Here is a 25,571-nt window from a genome sequence, read left to right on the forward strand (position 1 = left end):
CTGTGTTCTGCTTTGTCTCCTAATCAGGCCACAGCTATAGAACACCAACACAGCTTTCTGGAAAAAAAATTGTGCTCAACTAAGCAGCCTGAAGAGTGACCCTGATGTGTATTCTCTACTCCAAACCTTTATATATTCACCAGATCAGTTCCTCAGTCTGACAGGCAAGGACTCACATGCTAAAACACTAATCGGAGAACATCACAGTGCTCCATTCAGCTCTGAGTTGTGACCCTCAGGGAAGCTGATGGGGAATGGATATGAAGCACCCCTCACATGTAGTCAGGCATACTTAGGGCCTAGTCTGTGCCAGGCTCATCAGTTATGACAGGACATGGCCAGGACAGACTAGGTCTAAATAAAACAGAATAAAATCCAAGAAGTTACAGGTTAAAAATGGCTAGTACGTGGGGGAGTAAGAAGAACAAATAGCATGTGAACAGGAACTTGGACATTAGAGAAGCAACTACAGGAGCACATTCAGATTCTTCCTTTTAGTCAATTGAAATAATTAATGAGTGAGATGATGGCTATTCTAATTATTACAGCTTGATCATTCCATCTTATGTAGTTATAAAAAAAACTCTACCTAATAGATATACATATATTGTGTATACTGCCGATGGTGATTGAAGCCAGAACCTCACACATGCTAAGCACATGTTCTACCACTCAGTTACATTCCAGACAATATATGTATAAGTATTGTGTTCATTAACATCATTAACTGTTCAGTGGATAATGAAGAGAATCAACTTCTGCAGCTTTTCCTAAGACCTCCACTGGTGCGCGCGCGCGCACACACACACACACACACACACACACACACACACACACACACAGAGTGATTAGATAGAAACCGTGAATAAATATAAAATAAATAGAGAGACGAAACAACAAATGCACAAACAGGAGTGGGCATTCCTTTAGATGACTATACTGTCCTGACCAGAGCTCAGATTTTTACCATCAGTTGTTAAGTAGCATGTGCCTTCCTGCTCAGAACCCCAGTTCCTCCTTCAAACCATCAGGTAAAGGCTCCCATGACTCAGCACTTGCTCCTCTACACTGAGGCTGCTTGCATTTGCCTAGTGTCCAAGGTGTGCTGTTTGCTAACCTTTCCCAGTAGTTTGTCTACGTTCTTTCAACTTCCACATCTTCTAGGTAGAATCTGGATACCAGCACCTCACTTCTGTTCTCTGGGCTAAAAATAGACATTTTATCTGCTTAGGAGATAACCATGCAGAGGTTGATGAACACCCACCTGAGGAACAAAATTTCTTTGAGGGACTCCCTCCTCTGCACTTAGCCCTAGGATCCTGGACAACATGACTGCTCTGCTTCCACTCCCAGTAACACAAGAACAATGGCATTGCATCATGAGTGTCTATGAGAATTTAATGACACAATGCATAGAAAAGCACTTAAAAAGATTTTTGTGTTTTGGAAATTATGTTAATGGCTTAATTGAAATGGAAATTTCTGCTAAGATACTTAAATCTACCACCCCGATAAAATGCATTCCATTTTCTTGCTGTAAGACAGATTTTTCTTCATATCTAATGGTTATATTCCCAGGAACAGAAAAGAAAAAAGAATGTAATCAACACAGAATATCTACTATTTGTGGCTTCCTAAGATGCTATTTTCAACATCTGAATAATTATTAATGCATCATTAATACCATTATCTAATCAGGTATAATCTTATAATGTAGTTTTATATATGTGTTTTATATACCCCATTAGGTTACATTCATTTAGAAAGTACTATTACACAGAAATAGAATTTGAGATACTTAATACAATTGAGTTGTAATAGCATATTATTTAAACTGATCAAAGAAAATATTACAAATATTACATCATTGTAAACAAATTATGATGCATTAATATGTTTTTAGTGACACAGAATTTCTCTTTTGAGGCTGGCTAGTCATGTGTGGACAGTAGACACCACTTATGACAACACAGGAGATTATGTACAGTCTGGGCTATCTGAGACACCCGAAAAAACCTATAAAATCTGTATACTGAAAACGTGTTGCTAAGATTGAAAACACAGAATGTAAAAACAGAAAAAAACAATTTAGATTTCTTTAAAAGTAACAAAATTTTTTTGCAAGACAGTAATAACATGATTTTTTTAGTATTGTTTTTTTCATTATTAATGTAGGTTAACTATGCTCATGCATGGAAATAAGGTATTTAGACAATAATAAAATGTTTATATGTTTTGATGTGTTTGATTTTTCTAGAAAATAATTTTTTTAAACTACAGGACTTTAATTACAACAGTTAAAAAGAAAACCAGCACTTCTTTGTAAAACAAGTTGCATCCGCAATTTTTCTTGCTTGTTTATTTAAACAGTTCTCAAAACATTTGAGTGAATTGGGCTTCCTTTGGTAAACAAAGGACCTGAAAATCATGTTTAAAAAATGAACAGGCAAGTCTTCATCCATGACACAGGTGCGGTGATCCCTTCTCTCATTCCATACTTTGAAGCACCCAGTATTTTCATAATCTAAAGGCTAGAAGAACAAGAGTACATTTGTGGTGGAATGTATTGTCACTTGCTGATTAGTTGAAATACCATTATCTCCTTGTAACAGCCTTAAGAAACAGCCTTTTAAAGGCATATATCTATCTGTAGCTCTTATTCCCTGCTATATATAATACAGATTACATGAAGGCTGACAAATCCACATTAATGTAAGCATTAAGCATTAGCTGTATGGAAAGATTCTTGTTCTAATACTAGCAGCACAGAGTTACAGCGTATTTTTAACACTTAATCGCAGGTTTATCGAATATGGCAAGTTTCATGGACTCCTGAAAGAAAATTTTTATTTATTTATTTTTTTCTGATAACTTAAGAATGGTTCTTGTTAAGCATTGATATTTAGAAAGAAAAGTAAAAATCAAACTTGTTTATTGTTGCTTTTTGCCATCTGGTAGCATTTTACACACAGGCTTCGATCTTCAGAATACCCTGGATTCTGTAGAAAAACATTTTAAATGAAGTTTTGTACAGTAGAAACTTCTCAGCAGTCAAAATTTGGACTGTAAAAAAATACATGCAAAACATACTTCTCTGAAAACACTTAACTTTGAACAAAGCACCGAACTACACAAATGCAGAATGAAAACAGTATTTCAACTCCACCAAAAGTAGTCATCATAAAAGGTGTAAAAGTCACCTAACTTCACTAGGCACTGTTCACTTTTTAAACAGGAGACAATAGAAAATATTGTCCACAAACAACATTCCAGCTCTATGGCAGGTCTCAGAAAGTCTTCAACTTCATGCTTTAATAGCGACGAGGTGAGTAGGATCTTGATCGAGAACGAGACCTGTATCCCCCCACGACTGTAGTAAGGAGAAGGTGACCGCCTTCTGTAAATCTGATCTCTATCTTGAGCTGCTCTCCATCCACCTCCTCCTCCACCTCCTCCTCTGTATGATCTGCTGTAAAAGTCCCGGTCATCATACCCTGATCATATCCTCAGTCATAATAGTCCCGGCGTCGTGAACTGCCATAAGTGGGTCTCCCCATATAAATTCCTGGTGTTGGGGTATGGGGCCTTTTTGTTATAAAGAAATCGACCCTAATTCGACGTCCATCAAGCTCTATTCCATTGGCACGTTCTTTAGCTTCCTTGGCATCATCTACATTTTCAAAATATACAAAGGCAAATCCTCTTGACCATCTAGACTGCTGGTAATACACAATAGACACATCAGCAATGGGGCCATATTTAGAGAACACTTCTCTTAGATCTCTTTCTGTGGTGTACAAGCTCAATTCAAACACTCCAAGACAACAGTTGGGGTCAGGATTTGCCCGGTTCCCAACATGACGCCTTCGAGGAGACATGGGAGAATGGCTGTGACTGTGGCATCTGCGATAGTCTCGGCTGTAAGACCTGCTCCGGGATCGTCTATAAGAGCGAGATCGTGATCGTGACCTTGTATAATGCCTTCTAGAACTTTTTCTGGATATAGACCTAGATTCAGATCTGCATCTTGACTTTAATCTAGAACATCTTGAATCTTCCTTGGAGCGAGACCTTGCAGGTGTGTGCAGTGCAGATTTCCTCAATCCATGAGCATTTCCACTTCGGGAAGCAGAACGGGATTCCCGCTCGCTCGCCGTAGTTCTGCTCACCGCTGTCGCTCATGACTCCGGGTTGCTGTCACCGCTGCTGGCCTTTACTGAAGCTGTCAAGCTCCCGCCTTCCTGACAGAGGCTCCGCCACAGCCTCGCGCGACGCCAGGTTAAGAGAGTAGTCCAAAGCCGACTCGCTCCGCACCACCTCCGCACCGGTCTCTCTAGAAAATAATTTAATCTATTTTCTGCCATGAGTTGGATTATTAGGTTCCAATAACTTATAAAACAAACTTGCTGAAAACTACCAGTTCTACTGAAGTTATTTCGATACTATTGCTATGTTCAGAATGAACTGTCCTTCAAGTACAGTCTGAAACGTACTCAGTGTTTTCATAAATGATCTCCCAGTAACTCAGGTGATGTCTCAGAGGATAAAAGACATCGTGCCCACAATCATTAACCAGATGCTATAAAGAACCAATGAACTTACATTCCTCTAATAAGGAAAAACTAACATCGACAATAGCAGAAAACCTAATATGTATTTGACTCTAGAATTGATCCTAATTGCCCCTTTTTTATCAAATTTATTGATGTGTTTTCTATTCTTCTACATCTATTTACTTGCAGAACTTATTGTTAATAGACAATTGCAAAGAAGAAACAAAAGCTGTCACATAGAAAGACTGCTCACTTACCTTCGGCAATTTTAGTGGTAATTTGCAAACTGGAAACTGATAAAGATTTTCATGAAGTGCTTGATCCAAACTGGGGACAATCTTCTCTCTGGATACTTTGTAGACTGTAATAGTGCCTTTATAATGAGGGCAGCTATAATTCCCAAATTCATCCACCTCTTTCATGTGGAGTTCTAACCTGGGTTTTCTTTGCAGGTGAAAAATGAGTTTGTAGTCTTTCCCATAATCCTTCCCATTGCCTAAAAAGGAGATGTATTTGTCACCCCCAAGATACTTAGTTCACTTTAATTTTCTAAAATTTCAGTAACATATCATTTATCAAATATTGTTAAAGTGTCTTGCCTGATATTATTCCTTGTGAACATATAACCTAGTAGCCTAACTTCTCCTCTGTAACTAGGCCAAGTTTTTTTTTTCCTGCAAGGTTCTACATCTAATAATTTTCCCTTTTCTTTTTCCTCTTCATGTTTTTTTAACAAGAAACTTTAGGGAATATTCACATTTTTCAGTATCTAGACTTTTATCTTCACTCTCCCAGAATTATCTTTCCCACACACACAGAGAGACATAACCAGGTACACATGCATATGTGCATGTATGCACACACTCTCTAAATAAATGTTTTTAAAATGTTTTAATGATTTAACTTCTCAGTCACTCTGCAATACTTACCATGCTTGATGGCTGCCATATAAGTCTTGTGGTTTTCTTAGTTTTTTTGTTTACATTTTATTTCTATCTGTTTGTTGGTAGTTTGTTCATTTGTTTGAGACAAGGTTTTCCTGTGTAGCCTTGATTGTCTTGGAACTCACTCGGTAGACAAAGTTTGCCTGGTACTCACAGGTATCCCCTGGGCTCTGCATTTTAAGTACTAGGATTAATGGTGTGCACCACCACTTCTTGCTTAATGGTTTTCTTAGTAAAAAGTACAGAAATAAAATGTTCTCACAGTTAGAGAAAATGGCAGTGCTATTGTGGATCTTCCAAGTGAAACGGTTACTGAATTTGATGAAATTAATAAGGAAAGGTGATGGATTCTCTTGAAACAAAGATATGGATATCTCTGGTTGAAAACAACAAAATTGTGAAGAGAAATTTCACCTCTATAAACTGTAGAGCCTTATATTGCAATATTATAAAGGATATTACCGGTTCCTTTGATATTTTATGCCTGTACTACAGTAGTATGCCTTTAAAAAATCTCTGATGGCGCAACTGAAGTTGTATTTTGGGACCATAAATGTCGAGAGTCAAGTTTAGCCTCCACCATTTGTCAGTATGTTGGAGAACTTTGAGGTCCTGTTCTTCCTCATGTTTAAAGCAGGAGAATTAAACCTTGCTGTCCAAGATCACCTTTAAAAAAGATCTGACATAATATAAATAAAGTAATTGCTCACACACCTGGCATATATCAAATGCTGAATAAAAGACAGCACAATATCAAAGGAAAAGAAATAATTGGATTCTATTGCTATTCTGCATCTGTATGAAAACAAAACAGACTTTCAGTGAGACATCAAATTGAAGTTCTACTCCCCAGGAATTCACAAAGCTGGTGACCTTTGGCTATCTCTTACAAAATGAATGCTTTCTGTTTCACCCAGAGGGAATAATTCATTAAAATATGTAGAGGACATTGCTGTTTCCCTTCTGTGGCTGCTGGAGGCATTTTGGTAAATTTCTAGACTACAGTATAAAGCAGGAATAGAATGGTTCGCAGTTATAGAAAGTACTCGAATAGAGTCCTTTGCATAAGATTGCATTGTGGCAATCTGGCTACTTGAACAAAGCAGATTTCTAAGAAAAGAATGACTTTCTTGGGGTAGGGTTCTTGAAAAGGTTTTATACGAGTTTTTAAATAATGCATTATTTTGAGTGATTAAAATGAATCTAAGTTAAAAATTTAAGTTGTCAGATATTTTGAGTAACACCATTTTAGGTCTCTATTTAACACCCCAAAAACTATCAGAGGAAATGTCACAACTTTGATCACAAACTACTGTTATTGAAGAAATTCCTTTTTGTCATTCAAATGCATTATTTCTCCTTCCATACTTACGTTACTCAAAAGTGATTATTAATATGCAGTATACAAGGATGTGAAGATGAGCCTACATTGGCTAAATTCAGATCTAGAATTTATGAACCTATCATTGACAGTCAACTCCTTTTAAAAATTAGTAGTATAGGAGAGAGAGACCCAACCGCCTGGTCAGGTGGGCACTCCTGAGGCTGCAGAGCGGAAGAGACCACAAACACTGCTCACCCCTGCCCACATCCCTGGCCCAAGAGGAAACTGTATAAGGCCTCTGGGCTCCCGTGGGGGAGGGCCCAGGAGCGGCAGGACACCTGCCTGAGACACCGCCGGAACCTGAAAGAAACAGACCGATAAACAGTTCTCTGCACCCAAATCCCGTGGGAGGGAGAGCTAAACCTTCAGAGAGGCAGACAAGCCTGGGAAACCAGAAGAGACTGCTCCCTGCACACACATCTCGGACGCCAGAGGAAAAAGCCAAAGACCATCTGGAACCCTAGTGCACTGAAGCTCCCGGAAGGGGCGGCACAGGTCTTCCTGGTTGCTGCCACTGCAGAGAGCCCCTGGGCAGCACCCCACGAGCAAACTTGAGCCTCGGGACCACAGGTAAGACCAAATTTTCTGCTGCAAGAAAGCTGCCTGGTGAACTCAAGACACAGGCCCACAGGAACAGCTGAAGACCTGTAGAGAGGAAAAACTACACGCCCGAAAGCAGAACACTCTGTCCCCATAACTGACTGAAAGAGAGGAAAACAGGTCTACAGCACTCCTGACACACAGGCTTATAGGACAGTCTAGCCACTGTCAGAAATAGCAGAACAAAGTAACACTAGAGATAATCTGATGGCGAGATGCAAGCGCAGGAACCCAAGCAACAGAAACCAAGACTACATGCCATCATCGGAGCCCAATTCTCCCACCAAAACAAACATGGAATATCCAAACACACCAGAAAAGCAAGATCTAGTTTCAAAATCATATTTGATCATGATGCTGGAGGACTTCAAGAAAGACATGAACACACTTAGGGAAACACAGGAAAACATTAATAAACAAGTAGAAGCCTACAGAGAGGAATCACAAAAATCCCTGAAAGAATTCCAGGAAAACACAATCAAACAGTTGAAGGAATTAAAAATGGAAATAGAAGCAATCAAGAAAGAACACATGGAAACAACCCTGGATATAGAAAACCAAAAGAAGAGACAAGGAGCTGTAGATACAAGCTTCACCAACAGAATACAAGAGATGGAAGAGAGAATCTCAGGAGCAGAAGATTCCATAGAAATCATTGACTCAACTGTCAAAGATAATGTAAAGCAGAAAAAGCTACTGGTCCAAAACATACAGGAAATCCAGGACTCAATGAGAAGATCAAACCTAAGGATAATAGGTACAGAAGAGAGTGAAGACTCCCAGCTCAAAGGACCAGTAAATATCTTCAACAAAATCATAGAAGAAAACTTCCCTAATCTAAAAAAAGTGATACCCATAGACATACAAGAAGCCTACAGAACTCCAAATAGATTGGACCAGAAAAGAAACACCTCCCGTCACATAATTGTCAAAACACCAAACGTACAAAATAAAGAAAGAATATTAAAAGCAGTAAGGGAAAAAGGTCAAGTAACATATAAAGGGAGACCTATCAGAATCACACCAGACTTCTCGCTAGAAACTATGAAGGCCAGAAGATCCTGGACTGATGTCATACAGACCCTAAGAGAACACAAATGCCAGCCCAGGTTACTGTATCCAGCAAAACTCTCAATTAACATTGATGGAGAAACCAAGATATTCCATGACAAAACCAAATTTACACAATATCTTTCTACAAATCCAGCACTACAAAGGATAATAAATGGTAAAGCCCAACATAAGGAGGCAAGCTATACCCTAGAAGAAGCAAGAAACTAATCGTCTTGGCAACAAAACAAAGAGAATGAAAGCACACAAACATAACCTCACATCCAAATATGAATATAAAGGGAAACAATAATCATTATTCCTTAATATCTCTCAATATCAATGGCCTCAACTCCCAAGTAAAAAGACATAGATTAACAAACTGGATACGCAACGAGGACCCTGCATTCTGCTGCCTACAGGAAACACACCTCAGAGAGAAAGACAGACACTACCTCAGAGTGAAAGGCTGGAAAACAACTTTCCAAGCAAATGGTCAGAAGAAGCAAGCTGGAGTAGCCATTCTAATATCAAATAAAATCAATTTCCAACTAAAAGTCATCAAAAAAGATAAGGAAGGACACTTCATATTCATCAAAGGAAAAATCCACCAAGATGAACTCTCAATCCTAAATATCTATGCCCCAAATACAAGGGCACCTACATACGTAAAAGAAACCTTACTAAAGCTCAAAACACACATTGCACCTCACACAATAATAGTGGGAGATTTCAACACCCCACTCTCATCAATGGACAGATCATGGAAACAGAAATTAAACAGTGATGTCGACAGACTAAGAGAAGTCATGAGCCAAATGGACTTAACGGATATTTATAGAACATTCTACCCTAAAGCAAAAGGATATACCTTCTTCTCAGCTCCTCATGGTACTTTCTCCAAAACTGACCATATAATTGGCCAAAAAACGGGCCTCAACAGGTACAGAAAGATAGAAATAATCCCATGCGTGCTATCGGACCACCACGGCCTAAAACTGGTCTTCAATAACAATCAAGGAAGAATGCCCACATATACTTGGAAATTGAACAATGCTCTACTCAATGATAACCTGGTCAAGGAAGAAATAAAGAAAGATATTAAAAACTTTTTAGAATTTAATGAAAATGAAGGTACAACATACCCAAACTTATGGGACACAATGAAAGCTGTGCTAAGAGGAAAACTCATAGCACTGAGTGCCTGCAGAAAGAAACAGGAAAGAGCATATGTCAGCAGCTTGACAGCACACCTAAAAGCTCTAGAACAAAAAGAAGCAAATACACCCAGGAGGAGTAGAAGGCAGGAAATAATCAAACTCAGAGCTGAAATCAACCAAGTAGAAACAAAAAGGACCATAGAAAGAATCAACAGAACCAAAAGTTGGTTCTTTGAGAAAATCAACAAGATAGATAAACCCTTAGCCAGACTAATGAGAGGATACAGAGCATGCGTCCAAATTAACAAAATCAGAAATGAAAAGGGAGACATAACTACAGATTCAGAGGAAATTCAAAAAATCATCAGATCTTACTATAAAAACCTATATTCAACAAAATTTGAAAATCTTCAGGAAATGGACAATTTCCTAGACAGATACCAGGTATCGAAGTTAAATCAGGAACAGATAAACCAGTTAAACAACCCCATAACTCCTAAGGAAATAGAAGCAGTCATTAAAGGTCTCCCAACCAAAAAGAGCCCAGGTCCAGACGGGTTTAGTGCAGAATTCTATCAAACCTTCATAGAAGACCTCATACCAATATTATCCAAAATATTCCACAAAATTGAAACAGATGGAGCCCTACCGAATTCCTTCTACGAAGCCACAATTATTCTTATACCTAAACCACACAAAGACACAACAAAGAAAGAGAACTTCAGAACAATTTCCCTTATGAATATCGACGCAAAAATACTCAATAAAATTCTGGCAAACCGAATTCAAGAGCACATCAAAACAATCATCCATCATGATCAAGTAGGCTTCATCCCAGGCATGCAGGGATGGTTTAATATACGGAAAACCATCAACGTGATCCATTATATAAACAAACTGAAAGAACAGAACCACATGATCATTTCGTTAGATGCTGAGAAAGCATTTGACAAAATTCAACACCCCTTCATGATAAAAGTCCTGGAAAGAATAGGAATTCAAGGCCCATACCTAAACATAGTAAAAGCCATATACAGCAAACCAGTTGCTAACATTAAACTAAATGGAGAGAAACTTGAAGCAATCCCACTAAAATCAGGGACTAGACAAGGCTGCCCACTCTCTCCCTACTTATTCAATATAGTTCTTGAAGTTCTAGCCAGAGCAATCAGACAACAAATGGAGATCAAAGAGATACATATCGGAAAAGAAGAGGTCAAAATATCACTATTTGCAGATGACATGATAGTATATTTAAGTGACCCGAAAAGTTCCACCAGAGAACTACTAAAGCTGATAAACAACTTCAGCAAAGTGGCTGGGTATAAAATTAACTCAAATAAATCAGTTGCCTTCCTCTATACAAAAGAGAAACAAGCCGAGAAAGAAATTAGGGAAACGACACCCTTCATAATAGACCCAAATAATATAAAGTACCTCGGTGTGACTTTAACCAAGCAAGTAAAATATCTGTACAATAAGAACTTCAAGACACTGAAGAAAGAAATTGAAGAAGACCTCAGAAGATGGAAAGATCTCCCATGCTCATGGATTGGCAGGATTAATATAGTAAAAATGGCCATTTTACCAAAAGCAATCTACAGATTCAATGCAATCCCCATCAAAATACCAATCCAATTCTTCAAAGAGTTAGACAGAACAATTTGCAAATTCATCTGGAATAACAAAAAACCCAGGATAGCTAAAGCTATCCTCAACAATAAAAGGACTTCAGGGGGAATCACTATCCCTGAACTCAAGCAGTATTACAGAGCAATAGTGATAAAAACTGCATGGTATTGGTACAGAGACAGACAGATAGACCAATGGAATAGAATTGAAGACCCAGAAATGAACCCACACACCTATGGTCACTTGATTTTTGACAAAGGAGCCAAAACCATCCAATGGAAAAAAGATAGCATTTTCAGCAAATGGTGCTGGTTCAACTGGAGGGCAACATGTAGAAGAATGCAGATTGATCCATGCTTATCACCCTGTACAAAGCTTAAGTCCAAGTGGATCAAGGACCTCCACATCAAACCAGACACACTCAAACTAATAGAAGAAAAACTAGGGAAACATCTGGAACACATGGGCACTGGAAAAAATTTCCTGAACAAAACACCAATGGCTTATGGTCTAAGATCAAGAATCGACAAATGGGATCTCATAAAACTGCAAAGCTTCTGGAAGGCAAAGGACACTGTGGTTAGGACAAAAGGGCAACCAACAGATTGGGAAAAGATCTTTACCAATCCTACAACAGATAGAGGCCTTATATCCAAAATATACAAAGAACTCAAGAAGTTAGACCACAGGGAAACAAATAACCCTATTAAAAAATGGGGTTCAGAGCTAAACAAAGAATTCACAGCTGAGGAATGCCGAATGGCTGAGAAACACCTAAAGAAATGTTCAACATCTTTAGTCATAAGGGAAATGCAAATCAAAACAACCCTGAGATTTCACCTCACACCAGTGCGATTGGCTAAGATCAAAAACTCAGGTGACAGCAGATGCTGGCGAGGATGTGGAGAAAGAGGAACACTCCTCCATTGTTGGTGGGATTGCAGACTGGTAAAACCATTCTGGAAATCAGTCTGGAGGTTCCTCAGAAAATTGGACATTGAACTGCCTGAGGATCCAGCTATACCTCTCTTGGGCATATACCCAAAAGATGCCTCAACATATAAAAGAGACACGTGCTCCACTATGTTCATCGCAGCCTTATTTATAATAGCCAGAAAATGGAAAGAACCCAGATGCCCTTCAACAGAGGAATGGATACAGAAAATGTGGTACATCTACACAATGGTATATTACTCAGCTATCAAAAACAACGAGTTTATGAAATTCGTAGGCAAATGGTTGGAACTGGAAAATATCATCCTGAGTGAGCTAACCCAATCACAGAAAGACATACATGGAATGCACTCATTGATAAGTGGCTATTAGCCCAAATGCTTGAATTACCCTAGATCCCTAGAACAAACGAAACTCAAGACGGATGATCAAAATGTGAATTCTTCACTCCTTCTTTAAATGAGGAAAAAGAATACCCTTGGCAGGGAAGGGAGAGGCAAAGATTAAAACAGAGACTGAAGGAACACCCATTCAGAGTCTGCCCCACATGTGGCCCATACATATACAGCCACTCAATTAGACAAGATGGATGAAGCAAAGAAGTGCAGACCGACAGGAGCCGGATGTAGATCGCTCCTGAGAGACACAGCCAGAATACAGCAAATACAGAGGCGAATGCCAGCAGCAAACCACTGAACTGAGAATAGGTCCCCTATTGAAGGAATCAGAGAAAGAACTGGAAGAGCTTGAAGGGGCTCGAGACCCCAAAAGTACAACAATGCCAAGCAACCAGAGCTTCCAGGGACTAAGCCACTACCTAAAGACTATACATGGACTGACCCTGGACTCTGACCCCATAGGTAGCAATGAATATCGTAGTAAGAGCACCAGTGGAAGGGGAAGCCCTGGGTCCTGCTAAGACTGAACCCCCAGTGAACTAGTCTATGGGGGGAGGGCGGCAATGGGGGGAGGGTTGGAAGTGGAACACCCATAAGGAAGGGGAGGGGGATGTTTGCCCGGAAACCGGGAAAGGGAATAACACTCGAAATGTATATAAGAAATACTCAAGTTAATAAAAAAAAATTAGTAGTATATGTAATGGAACACTAAAGTCACATCTGTAAATAAAGTAGGAATAACAATTTTAAGTGTTTACTAGTAACAGATAAATGATCTCAAATATAGCTCATTATGATATGTTTTAAAGTTGAACTTGTATTGTTGCTAAAATACCACACCTTATTTTGAGGGTCACCATTTTATTATAAAAAGGAATAAATGATTAAAAAGCATAAAAGAAATAACAGTATTTTTCTTCCTTCTCTGACACATATAAGGAGAAGCTAAAAGTGATTAATTTCTAACTGTGAGGACAGCCTTGGCTAGCTGACCTTTGGAGAAGTTTTCTCCAGTCTTGATATATAAGACACATAGTATCTAGAACAGAATTGACACGATCACTATTCCACAAATACTTGTCATTTTTTTAAAAAAAGGGTAGTTATATTTTTTGAGAAAGTGGAGGTTTCTTACAGTAATGCATTGTTTTCTCAGAAATGATTGTTAAATGTCTTTTATTGATGTCATAGGAAGGAAATACACACATGAATGAGTGCTTTCACTAGAAAAGGCAGATGAAGAAGCAGAACTACTAGCCATATGAGGAACTAAAGGATCCTGAGACAAACAGTATCTCTACATATTTTGATGATTTTAATCCACCTTCCACCACTTGTACCTCGAAAGTTTGTCAAGGCCTTACAGAAATAGCTCAGTTTCAGAACCAGCTCCTTAACTATTCTCTCTTCTCTCTCTCTCTCTCTCTCTCTCTCTCTCTCTCTCTCTCTCTCTCTCTCTCTCTCTCTTATATTTCTTTACTTACATTTCAAATGTTATTGCCTTTCCTGTTCATAAGCCCCCTATCCCCTCCCCCTCCCCCATACGGGTATTCCCCCCATCCATTCCCCTTACTGTCCCTACATATTCCCTTGCACTGGGGGTCCAACCTTGGCAGGGTCAAGATCTTCCCCTTCCACTGGTGCCCCAGCAAGGCTATTCTCTGCTACATATGCAGTTGGAGCCCTGGGTCAGTCCATGTATAGTCTTTCAGTAGTGGTTTAGTCCCTGGAAGCCTGTGGTACCTGATCTCTTTATTTCAAACCTCACCTTGCTGCTTTTTTTTCCCTACAGAGTGATAGTGTAGCTTGGCTCTTGTTACACCGGTATGGACCACCCATCTCAAAGGAAATTTCAGGCACAGTCTTTGCAATGTCTCAACTGATCCATTCATCTCCCACTATCTTTTAACATGGTTTGTGATATCCTGCTTTCTTAGCTTTTAATAATCCTCAACATATAATTTACATAGACATATTATGTTTATGCCTAGGACATACTTCCTGAGATAGATAGGGAATCTACTCAATAGCTTTCTGTGATCATTACTTAAAACTATAACCCTTCCCCTTCTTTATCTGTTTTCTGCTTTGGCTTTCTGCAGAATACATTTTACCTCCTTATGTTGGGCTTTACCATTTATTATCCTTTGTAGTGCTGGATTTGTAGAAAGATATTATGTAAATTTGGTTTTGTCATGGAATATCTTGGTTTCTCCATCTATGTTAATTGAGAGTTTTGCAGGATACAGTAACCTGGGCTGGCATTTGTGTTCTCTTAAGGTCTGTATGACATCAGTCCAGGATCTTCTGGCCTTCATAGTTTCTGGCGAGAAGTCTGGTGTGATTCTGATAGGTCTGCCTTTATATGTTACTTGACCTTTTTCCCTTACTGCTTTTAATATTCTTTCTTTATTTTGTGCGTTTGGTGTTTTGACTATTATGTGACGGGAGGTGTTTCTTTTCTGGTCCAATCTATTTGGAGTTCTGTAGGCTTCTTGTATGCCTATGAGTATCTCTTTTTTTAGATTAGGGAAGTTTTCTTCTATGATTTTGTTGAAGATATTTACTGGTCCTTTGAGCTGGGAGTCTTCACTCTCTTCTGTACCTATTATCCTTAGGTTTGATCTTCTCATTGAGTCCTGGATTTCCTGTATGTTTTGGACCAGTAGCTTTTTCTGCTTTACATTATCTTTGACAGTTGAGTCAATGATTTCTATGGAATCTTCTGCTCCTGAGATTCTCTCTTCCATCTCTTGTATTCTGTTGGTGAAGCTTCTATCTACAGCTCCTTGTCTCTTCCTTTGGTTTTCTATATCCAGGGTTGTTTCCATGTGTTCCTACTTGATTGCTTCTATTTCCATTTTTAATTCCTTCAACTGTTTGATTGTGTTTTCCTGGAATTCTTTCAGGGATTTTTGCGATTCCTCTCTGTAGGCTTCTACTTGTTTATTAATGTTTTCCTGTGTTTCCCTAAGGGAGTTCTTCACGTCTTTCTTGAAGTCCTCCAGCATCATGATCAAATATGATTTTGAAACTAGATCTTGCTTTTCTGGTGTGTTTGGATATTCCATGTTTGTTTTGGTGGGAGAATTGGGCTCCGATGATGGCATGTAGTCTTGGTTTCTGTTGCTTGGGTTCCTGCGCTTGCGTCTCGCCATCAGATTATCTCTAGTGTTACTTTGTTCTGCTATTTCTGACAGTGGCTAGACTGTCCTATAAGCCTGTGTGTCAGGAGTGCTGTAGACCTGTTTTCCTCTCTTTCAGTCAGTTATGGGGACAGAGTGTTCTGCTTTCGGGCGTGTAGTTTTTCCTCTCTACAGGTCTTCAGCTGTTCCTGTGGGCCTGTGTCTTGAGTTCACCGGGCAGCTTTCTTGCAGCAGAAAATTTGGTCTTACCTGTGGTCCCGAGGCTCAAGTTTGCTCGTGGGGTGCTGCCCAGGGGCTCTCTGCGGCGGCAGCAACCAGGAATACCTGTGCCGCCCCTTCCGGGAGCTTCAGTGCACCAGGGTTAAAGATGGCCTTTGGTGTTTTCCTCTGGCGTCCGAGATGTATGTACAGAGAGCAGTCTCTTCTGGTTTCCCAGGCTTGTCTGCCTCTCTGAAGGTTTAGCTCTCCCTCCCACGGGATTTGGGTGCAGAGAACTGTTTATCGGTCTGTTTCCTTCAGGTTCCGGCGGTGTCTCAGGCAGGGGTCCTGCCGCTCCTGGGCCCTCCCCCACGGGAGCCCAGAGGCCTTATACAGTTTCCTCTTGGGCCAGGGATGTGGGCAGGGGTGAGCAGTGTTGGTGGTCTCTTCCGCTCTGCAGCCTCAGGAGTGCCCACCTGACCAGGAGGTTGGGTCTCTCTCTCACAGGGTCTGGGAGCAGAGAGCTGCTGCAGAATACATTTTAGCAAATATTATACTCCCTTAGTTACGTATTCTGGCTTGTGTCTTGATGACAATAACCATCAGAGGGAATATGCATTACTGAGTGGATAAAAGGATGATTTAATATGTTACCCATAGATACAGCAGAATCACTTCTGAGGCTAGAGGACATATGACACTGAGAACATACTTAAGGCAGATAGGCTTGCAAAGAGCATTTCTAAACATTATGAGTAAGACAAAGATATCATTTACATAAAACCCTCTTAAAGAAATTGCTAACATTTTCTGTGTTTTCTATGCATTTAAAAGGGGCTCTTAAGGGTCATGCAGCAAAATGTATAAGTGCTGAATTGACATGTCTAACAGAAATGAAATGAAAGCATGTTCTAGCTCTGTCCCAAAGAATGACAGACAAATGATTATGATCAAGATAAACCAACATTCCTTTGATTTCATCTCAGGGCTAGGACCAGTGTTTATGACATAAACTTTTCTCAGAAGAGTCATCTGTGTGATATATATGTAGGTCAAAGGACATTGTGATTTTTTTAAGGGACAGTTATCTAAATTCAACAATTAATTAATTAATGTATTCAGCATTAATTCATCCAATCATCCCCATTACTAGTACAGTGCTAGGACTTTTATTTTCAATTCTACTCATGGAATTTCTTCTCTCTGTCCTGCACCATCCTAGGTAAACTGTGTTACATGGTTCACCCAACAAGACTATCCACTTCCAATCAGAGTCTTGATAAATAAACAGGCATTAAATGAGTAAATAGAAAGTTGCAGCTATAGCAAGGGGCCCAAAAGAAAAGGTGAAGATCTATGAAAATAAAATAAGGTGGTAATAAAAATAAAGAGTGGCATGAAGAAGAAGAAGAAGAAGAAGAAGAAGAAGAAGAAGAAGAAGAAGAAGAAGAAGAGAAGGAGGAGGAGGACCAGGAGGAGGAGGAGGAGGAGAAGGAGAAGAAAGAAAGAAAGAAAGAAAGAAAGAAAGAAAGAAAGAAAGAAAGAAAGAAAGGAAGAAAGGAGGAAAGAAAAAGAAAGTACTTCCTTGAACCATAGTAGAGAGATGGGGATAAGACAAAGACCCAGCAGACAGAAAATAACTGGACTTACTTCTGTGAGATGCCTAGGTTCTGATGAAGTGATAGGTTTCAACCCTTTGGGGAAACTCATATTCCTTCTAGATCTAGAAACTTCTAGTTAGTATCCTGATTTGAACACGAGTCTCCTGACCTGTCTCAGTTTCTTGGAGTGAAGATGAGATTATCTCCATCCCTCATAGACAACCTAGCACACATGATGCCAGTCTTTAGTTTGACAAGTTACCACATGACACTACTGGGCTCCAGTCAAGACAACATGTCTACCTCGTCTTAGGACACCAGCTCCATCTTATTTAGGGCAATATGTAAGCATAGCTGCCACTTTGGTATTACAGGAAAATCATTTATAGTATTCATTTGGGAAGAGTACATCTGTATTCTGACTATCTCTCTTTAGAGAGCTTTTCTTGGGGTTCATACTGTAGTTCCTGCTTCAAAATGTAAGTAGGAAGGCATGTTTTCCATCCTTCCTTTCTCTCCTTCTCCAATGACTGAGATGCCATATGTAAGAGTAGAAGACACACTTTAGATCAGAAGATATTGGATAATAATTGATCTCACTTATCCCCATGAAAGCCAGGGCTAGCCTCAAATCTCCTTTAATATGGACACTACAAAGACCATATAAAGTCTTGGAGTCATTTTCTAAATGAGAAATTCAATGATATGCATATTGATTTATAAATATACAAAGAGTAGTACATCAAGCCAAGTGCATAGTAAAGTTCCTGATTCAGAAATCCCCATAAAATCCACCCTTTAATTCTCCCTCTTACCTCACCATTATAGGTACACCTTTGATACTGTACTTTACTTGAGGAAGGAATTGGAAATAGGAAGTTGTTTGTGAAAAAAGCATGCCCAGAGAGCATTTTCACCAAAGACTGTTGGTTCTCTCTTTTTTAAAGCTGTTTACTCTTTTTTTTATTCTTTTCATCTTTTCTTTCACTGTCATGCATCATTTTCAAACCTCCCACCTCTCATTACTCCCCCCTCCCCAGCCCTTTCCAGTTCTACCATCTATTCTTTTTCCTCCACATGCTCATTCCTCATTCATTTACTCTGTAATTGTTGAAAGCTGGGAGCTCTTAGGCTAAGAGAACATAGGTCAATGAAGACATGCTGGTTGTCCCATGAAATTTCATTCTTGGGAAGACTGTTTCTTGAGAGTATGAATAAATCCCAAACCTAGGAGTCAATAATTTCTAATTTTAATGACATTTAAAATGGGAACAAAAGTAACATTGAGTAAGTGTGGGAATGAAAAGTCTGCAGGACATCCACATCTAATGTCCTTAAGTTTCTTTTGTACCTCAAACCACTTTCCAAATGTGGAATATACTTTAAAATATGTAAATTAAGAAAGATACAGTGGCCCTCTTTATTAATCCTAGCACTCAGGAGGCATAGACAAGGGAATCTCTGTGAGTTTGAGGAAAGCCTGCTCTATAAATTGAGTTCAGAACAGGCTTCATACCTAGAGAAAACCTGTCTAGAAAAACAAAACAACAAAAAACTGTAAAATAATATATATATATACATATATATATCTTTATAATAAGAAATTACATGCTTAACTTCTAATCACATCTCTTGAAAGTTCATTGACCTATGTTAGACACTTTGTAGGACACATTGAAGAATTTGGAGGTAGTTTTATGTGCAATGGAGGGTAATATAGTTCTATCATAAGAGTAACAAACAGTTACTACTAGATGGGGTCACTTCATATAAACATATAAAATTGAAAACATATCAGAAACACACAATGTACTTCATATACTTAACATTATGACCTAACAACCCAGTATACCACAGAATATAGGTTCTTTCTCTCTCAAGACTAAGTGGACAACTAGAAGCTGTGACATCACAGAAAGTATCTACTGAAACTGGAGAAAGATCAATAGCCAGAAGCTGGAAAGAACCCAGATGCCCTTCAACAGAGGAATGGATACAGAAAATGTGGTACATGTACACAGTGGAATATTATTCAGCTATCAAAAACAATGACTTTATGAAATTCATAGGCAAATGGATGGAACTGGAAAATATCATCCTGAGTGAGGTAACCCAATCACAGAAAAACACACATGGTATGCACTCATTGATAAGTTGCTATTAGCCCAAATACTTGAATTACTCTAGATGCACAGAACACATGAAACTCAAGAAGGATGACCAAAATGTGAGTGCTTCACTCCTTCTTTAAAAGGGGAACAAGAATACCCTTGGCAGGGAATAGGGAGGCAAAGTTTAGAACAGAGGCAGAAGGAACACCCATTCAGAGCCTGCCCCACATGTGGCCCATACATATACAGCCACCCAATTACATAAGATGGATGAAGCAAAGAAGTGCAGGCTGACAGGAACCGGATGTAGGTCTCTCCTGAGAGACACACCCAGAATATGGCAACTACATAGGTGAATGCCAGCAGCAATCAACTGAACTGAGATCGGGACCCCCATTGAAGGAATCAGAGAAAGGTCTGGAAGAGCTTGAAGGGGCTCGAGACCTCATATGAACAACAATGCCAACCAACCAGAGCTTCTAGGGACTAAGCCACTACCCAAAGACTTTACATGGACTGACCCTGGGCTCCAACTTCATAGGTAGCAATGAATAGCCTAGTAGAGCACCAGTGGAAGGGGAAGCCCTTGGTCCTGCCAAGACTGAACCTCCAGTGAACATGGTTGTTGCGGGGAGGGAGGTAATGGGGGGAGGATGGAGAGGGGAAGCCCATATAGAAGGGGAGGCAAAAGGGTTAGGGGGATGCTGGCCCAGAAACCGGGAAGGGGAATAATAATTAAAATGTAAATAAGAAATACTCAAATTAATAAAGATAAAAAAAAACTCAGAATGTTCCACTTCTACTTGAATGTGTATTGCTTTTGTATATAACAAAGCCAACCATTCTACATCAAATCATCATAGTGGGAAGCCATCTGCCACATGACATGTTTCTCCAGAGATTAATACTACTGTCTGAAAACACATTCATATTACTGAGTGGAAGCTAAGAAGTTGTTATGAGGAAGAGGAGATGCTGTCCTGAACTCAGGAAGCAATCAGAAGCCTAGACCCAAAAGAATATCACCTGGAGTCATACACACACACACACACACACACACACACACACACACACACACACACACACACACACTCAACCCTGTACAGAGAAAAGTGCCTAAAAGGATTAGTCTTAGTGCTTGCCCAAGTTTGGAGTGTTGCGTATAAGATTTGTGACTTAAAATCTGTAGAATATGTAAGAATATTTCCTCATACTTACTTGAACCAAATATGTTTCCAGTAAACCTTAAAAGAAGTTGTTCTCCTTCTCTTACTTGGAAATGTCTAGATTATTCTGGAAGTCCTCCAAACCCTTCTGATTGCAAGTTCTTCAGTGCTAGATTTAACTCCTTAGCAGGTACTGCTAAAATAACCACTCTGTGTGGATTGTCCTTCTGGTGTGACAATACAATGCAGGCAGTGGTGCTGAGGGAGGCTTCCTCTAAAGACTTGACAAAAGAAACTAAATGGCTATTGTCCACTGGGGAAGAGAGTTGGAGCACTATAAACCTGTGAAAAAGAAAAGAGGAAAGACCTGAGCAAAGGATGAAGCATTGAAACACCACAGACCCAAGGAAAAGATAATTTTTACAAATTTCCATTTAAAGCAAACATTCTGATGGCCAACTAGCTAAATGAATGAAGAACTTCAGTGAAACCCTGGCAGTCAAGAAACAAGTTCAGATAAACTAAGTTCTTTGTTGTCTTTTTCTTTTTGTCTTTGTGTCTGTCTGTCTGTTTTATATGCATGTTTCTGTGGGTATATACATCTGTAAGTTTGGATGTGTGGGCGTATGGGGAAAAGAAAAGGTCAATGTTAGATGTTATATATCTCTCTCTATCCTGTTCCTCCTTATCATTTGAAACAGAGTAAAATTCCAAAGCTTCTGTAAGGCAAAGGACACTGTCATTAGGACAAAATGGCAACTAACAGATTGGGAAAAGATCTTTACCAATCCTTCATCCCATAGAGGGCTAATATCCAATATATACAACAAACCCAAGAAGTTAGACTCCAGAGAATCAAATAACCCTATTTTAAAAAATAAGGCACAGATCTAAATAAAGAGTGTCTAAATGAACCTAGAGAGTTCATCAGGTCCCCTAGGCTAGCTGGCCAATCAGTCCTAGAGATCTGCCTGTCTCTTTTCTCAGTACTGGAGTTGAATATGTTAACTGTCATGGTAAGGCTCTTGATTGTTGGGGAACTGAAATGAGATCCTCTTGTTTGCATGTTAGGAACTTTACTGACTGAGATCTCTCCCTCATTCTAAAGGTAAGTTTCAAAACATGCTTTTGGTTATTGTTATGTGGTGTCTTCTTGATATGTAGCCCAGCCAGCCTTGAACTCACAGAGGTCCTTCCTCCACCTTCTTCCTGAGCTTACAAGTGTGCACTATGGTATACCCATCTAAAACATATTCTTTTTTTTTTTTTTTGGTTCTTTTTTTCGGAGCTGGGGACCGAACCCAGGGCCTTGCGCTTCCTAGGTAAGTGCTCTGCCACTGAGCCAAATCCCCAGCCCCTAAAACATATTCTTAAAATAATCATCCTGTCTCCGCTGAACTTTAAATGTTCCGCAAATATTTTAATTATAGAGTCATGCATCCCATACCTTTTCCATAAGTGACTGAAAACATATACCTGGGTGGTCCTATAAGACTATAATGGAGTTGAGAAATTCCATCACTTAGTGATGCTGCAGTCTTCACACCACAGTACAAGCATATTTGAGGCAATGTTGGAATGAGAAATCTATTGCTCTGCCAACTGTATGAAATCATGACATATATAATTATGTGCACTACATGATACTTGATGTTAACAATAAACAACTATGTTACTGGTTTTTTTATTTACTCTAATGTAATTTTATCATTAATTTAAGAAAGTATTCCATCAACATAAGTATACCACCCACAAAGGGCCCAGAAGAAGGCACTGCAGCCTTAGAAGAGGACAACTCTATGTGTGTTGTTGGTCTTAAGGTAATTCCTGTTGGTAGGGAGGTAAAAGGTGGTATTATGACAATTCTGATGCTATGTGTACCAAGAATAATGTGCATTTGTGTCTTGGACTTTAAAGACAACTAAAAATTAAATTACTCCACATGAGTTAGTTTAAATCTATACAGTAGGTAGAGGCAGAAGGATTGCCATGAACTTGAAGCCATTAATACTCTCAGCCCTAAAGAATCCCACGCCCTTTTCTAAACTTCATAGGTTCTTGCATTCTTAAAAAAAGAAAAGAATGTAAGGGAAACAGATTTATATAGCCAAACAATTGGTTTCTGTTTTAATTTTAGCTAGAAATAATCCAAAATTCGTAAATATATGAAACTTTGAAATAAAAGTAAGCAATCTTGTATAAGATTGAAGATGTAATAAGTTCAGCCTCACCAATGACATGATATTTCTAAGGCCTGCAGAAGTGTACAGCAACACCATAAACTTTCAGAATCAGTGTTCAGTGACTCACCCAGAAACTGCAAACTCAATTCATGGTAAGTGAACACTAGGGGTATACATTTTAAAAACATCATTCATCATATTTTATTTTACTATGCTGATAAATGTTTTGGTAAATCAGTTTCTGTATGTTTATTTACATTGGTTAAAATGTCATATGATTTTCAGTCTAAAAGCTTGCTAAAAGTGAATTTAGATCCATCATTTTCAACCATGCACTCTCAGGGGTTTTCAGATCATGCCCCACTGATTTGTGTGAGTATGCTGTGCTCCTTGTATGACTGTGCACTTACTAAGGTTCATAATGTTCATGATTCCATTATTAAAGTAAAGGTGGCTATAGAATAGTATCAAAGTAATGGTTCAACATACAGAAGCAAACTGTGCTCAAAATGATCCATTCGTGAAACACAAGGGGAATGAAATACTTATCTCCGTTTCTGTGACATGGGGGATTTTATAGTGGATCTTGTTATGGGGTTAAATTTTATTCAACCCTAAACAATATCATCCAGTACTAATGCTCAGAGTATAATATTTTATGTCCCTACAGAGGTATATAAACTAAGGTGAGGTCACTAGGATGACCCTAATTCAAAATTACTAGCATAATCCCAAAGAGTATGCAGAATTAAAAGAAGCACATGCACTGTATAAAAAAATGTTCTAAAACTGTTAAGATAATAACTCAATTTGTAACACTTTGTTACAGCACTCTGGGAAACTGATACAGACTTAGATCACAGAACTGGGCAAACTAACCCATGATTGTTCTCCAGAGACTAGGAGAAAAGGAGTCCTTATCCAGAGCAGTCTTTTCCCACAAACAAGGACTGTTGGGTTGAACCATCAAAACCATCTACTGTGGTATACCATGGCTCCCCTGAGGCACTAGGCTGAGGAAAGTCCAAGTAAAACCAGTTCTTCCACTGTCTTCCCTGGATCCCTTTGCTTCATTTATTCACTCACAGGATCTTATTAAAGGCCTCCCTCACTCATTCAATTGCCTTCTCATCTAACACTGTTTGTGCAGAATTTGGCTCAGGGTAATCATAGAGGTGAGGTTGTCATTTTGAAGGGAAACCTATCTTTAGACATGGGATTGTCTTTCTTCATGAGTATCTACACCTCATGTACCTTAAAACCGTCCTTTAATGGGCCATCTAGAGAACATGGAAATGAGGACATTAAATGAAGGAACTGAAATAACAAATTCCATCTACATCTAAATAGTTATGGGTTGGGGATTTAGCTCAGTGGTAGAGCACTTGCCTAGCTGGGTTCGGTCCCCAGCTCCGAAAAAAAGAAAAAAAATAAATTATGAGATGAGCATAGGAGAAGTTAATTGCTCTCCTGTGGAATTTAAGAAATGAAGGTGCTGTTCTGAAACTATTTTGGGGTTAAGAGAACCCTGTAAAAATAAACTGATGTTGCAAGATTTTTTGCAAGCCCTACTTAAACTCTCCCGAGCAAAGCTGCAATCAAAGGACTCATGTCAATTGTAGTTTGCATTTCTAAGTACACCCTAAAAGGCAGCTTATATATCTAGCTGAGTAATAAAAATATAATCTTATGATTAATTTCTACACATTAATTACATGCTGTAAGAGAGAGCCACCACCTCAGATTGTTTCCTACAGTTTTACCTCTCTAAATGTTCATATAATTTGAATGATACCAAGCCAATCTGGACAACTTTCACCACAATGTCATCGATCCCAAACCAACCACTATCTCTGCTTGTGAATCCAAGTAATTTTAGTGTTCCACATGCATTGTTACCATGTTTACTGATGGATGTACTTTTGGACCTACAAAATCATAAGAGAAGTGGATAAAATTTACACAGCAAAAGTCACATTTAATACATCTATCTTTTCATGGATTAACTAACCCAATAACAATTCACCATGTATATATTTTGTATTACTAATTATCCCTGATGTCAAGAATAGAAAGAGGGAATTACTAAAGCCTTTGCTCTTTTCTTCTAGAAATATCTACAAGCTATCATAGTAATATCTGTTTATAGCATGGGGTGTTCTTGGTGGTATTATAAAGTACAGGTGATGTAGAAGCAAGAACAATACTCAAGGATATGTGCAGAGCAAAAACACTGATAGGATACATTTGAGGAATTAAGGACATTTTATTAGTGACAGAAAGAAGTTTAAATGAACTCTTAGAAACATAATGAATGCACAGACGCTTTAAGGATACTCCTGAATGATTGCATAGCATGCTAGGTAAAGCTATAACCATCACCATTTTATCTCTTTGCTGGTTCTGCCTCTTATAAACAAGTGACCATGCATTAGGTTTTTTATTTGTATGTGTCTCAATTTCACTGGTTATCACTTTAAAATAATATTAC

The 25,571-nt window shown here is 38.9% G+C and overlaps 1 protein-coding gene and 1 pseudogene across 1 annotated transcript in view; both read right to left on the bottom strand.

Annotated features, from left to right (window-relative positions):
• The window catches only part of Dthd1 (death domain containing 1), a 103,524-nt gene that overhangs the window by 30,319 nt on the left and 47,634 nt on the right, over positions 1-25,571 (bottom strand). Inside the window, 3 exon segments of the mRNA XM_063273758.1 lie at positions 4,807-5,049; positions 20,950-21,239; positions 24,844-25,008. Coding sequence (XP_063129828.1) covers positions 4,807-5,049; positions 20,950-21,239; positions 24,844-25,008 — 698 coding nt within the window.
• Positions 2,333-4,333, bottom strand: Tra2b-ps1 (transformer 2 beta, pseudogene 1; annotated as a pseudogene).

Source organism: Rattus norvegicus, chromosome 14 (assembly GCF_036323735.1).
Source record: "Rattus norvegicus strain BN/NHsdMcwi chromosome 14, GRCr8, whole genome shotgun sequence".
Classification (NCBI taxonomy): Eukaryota; Metazoa; Chordata; class Mammalia; order Rodentia; family Muridae; genus Rattus; species Rattus norvegicus.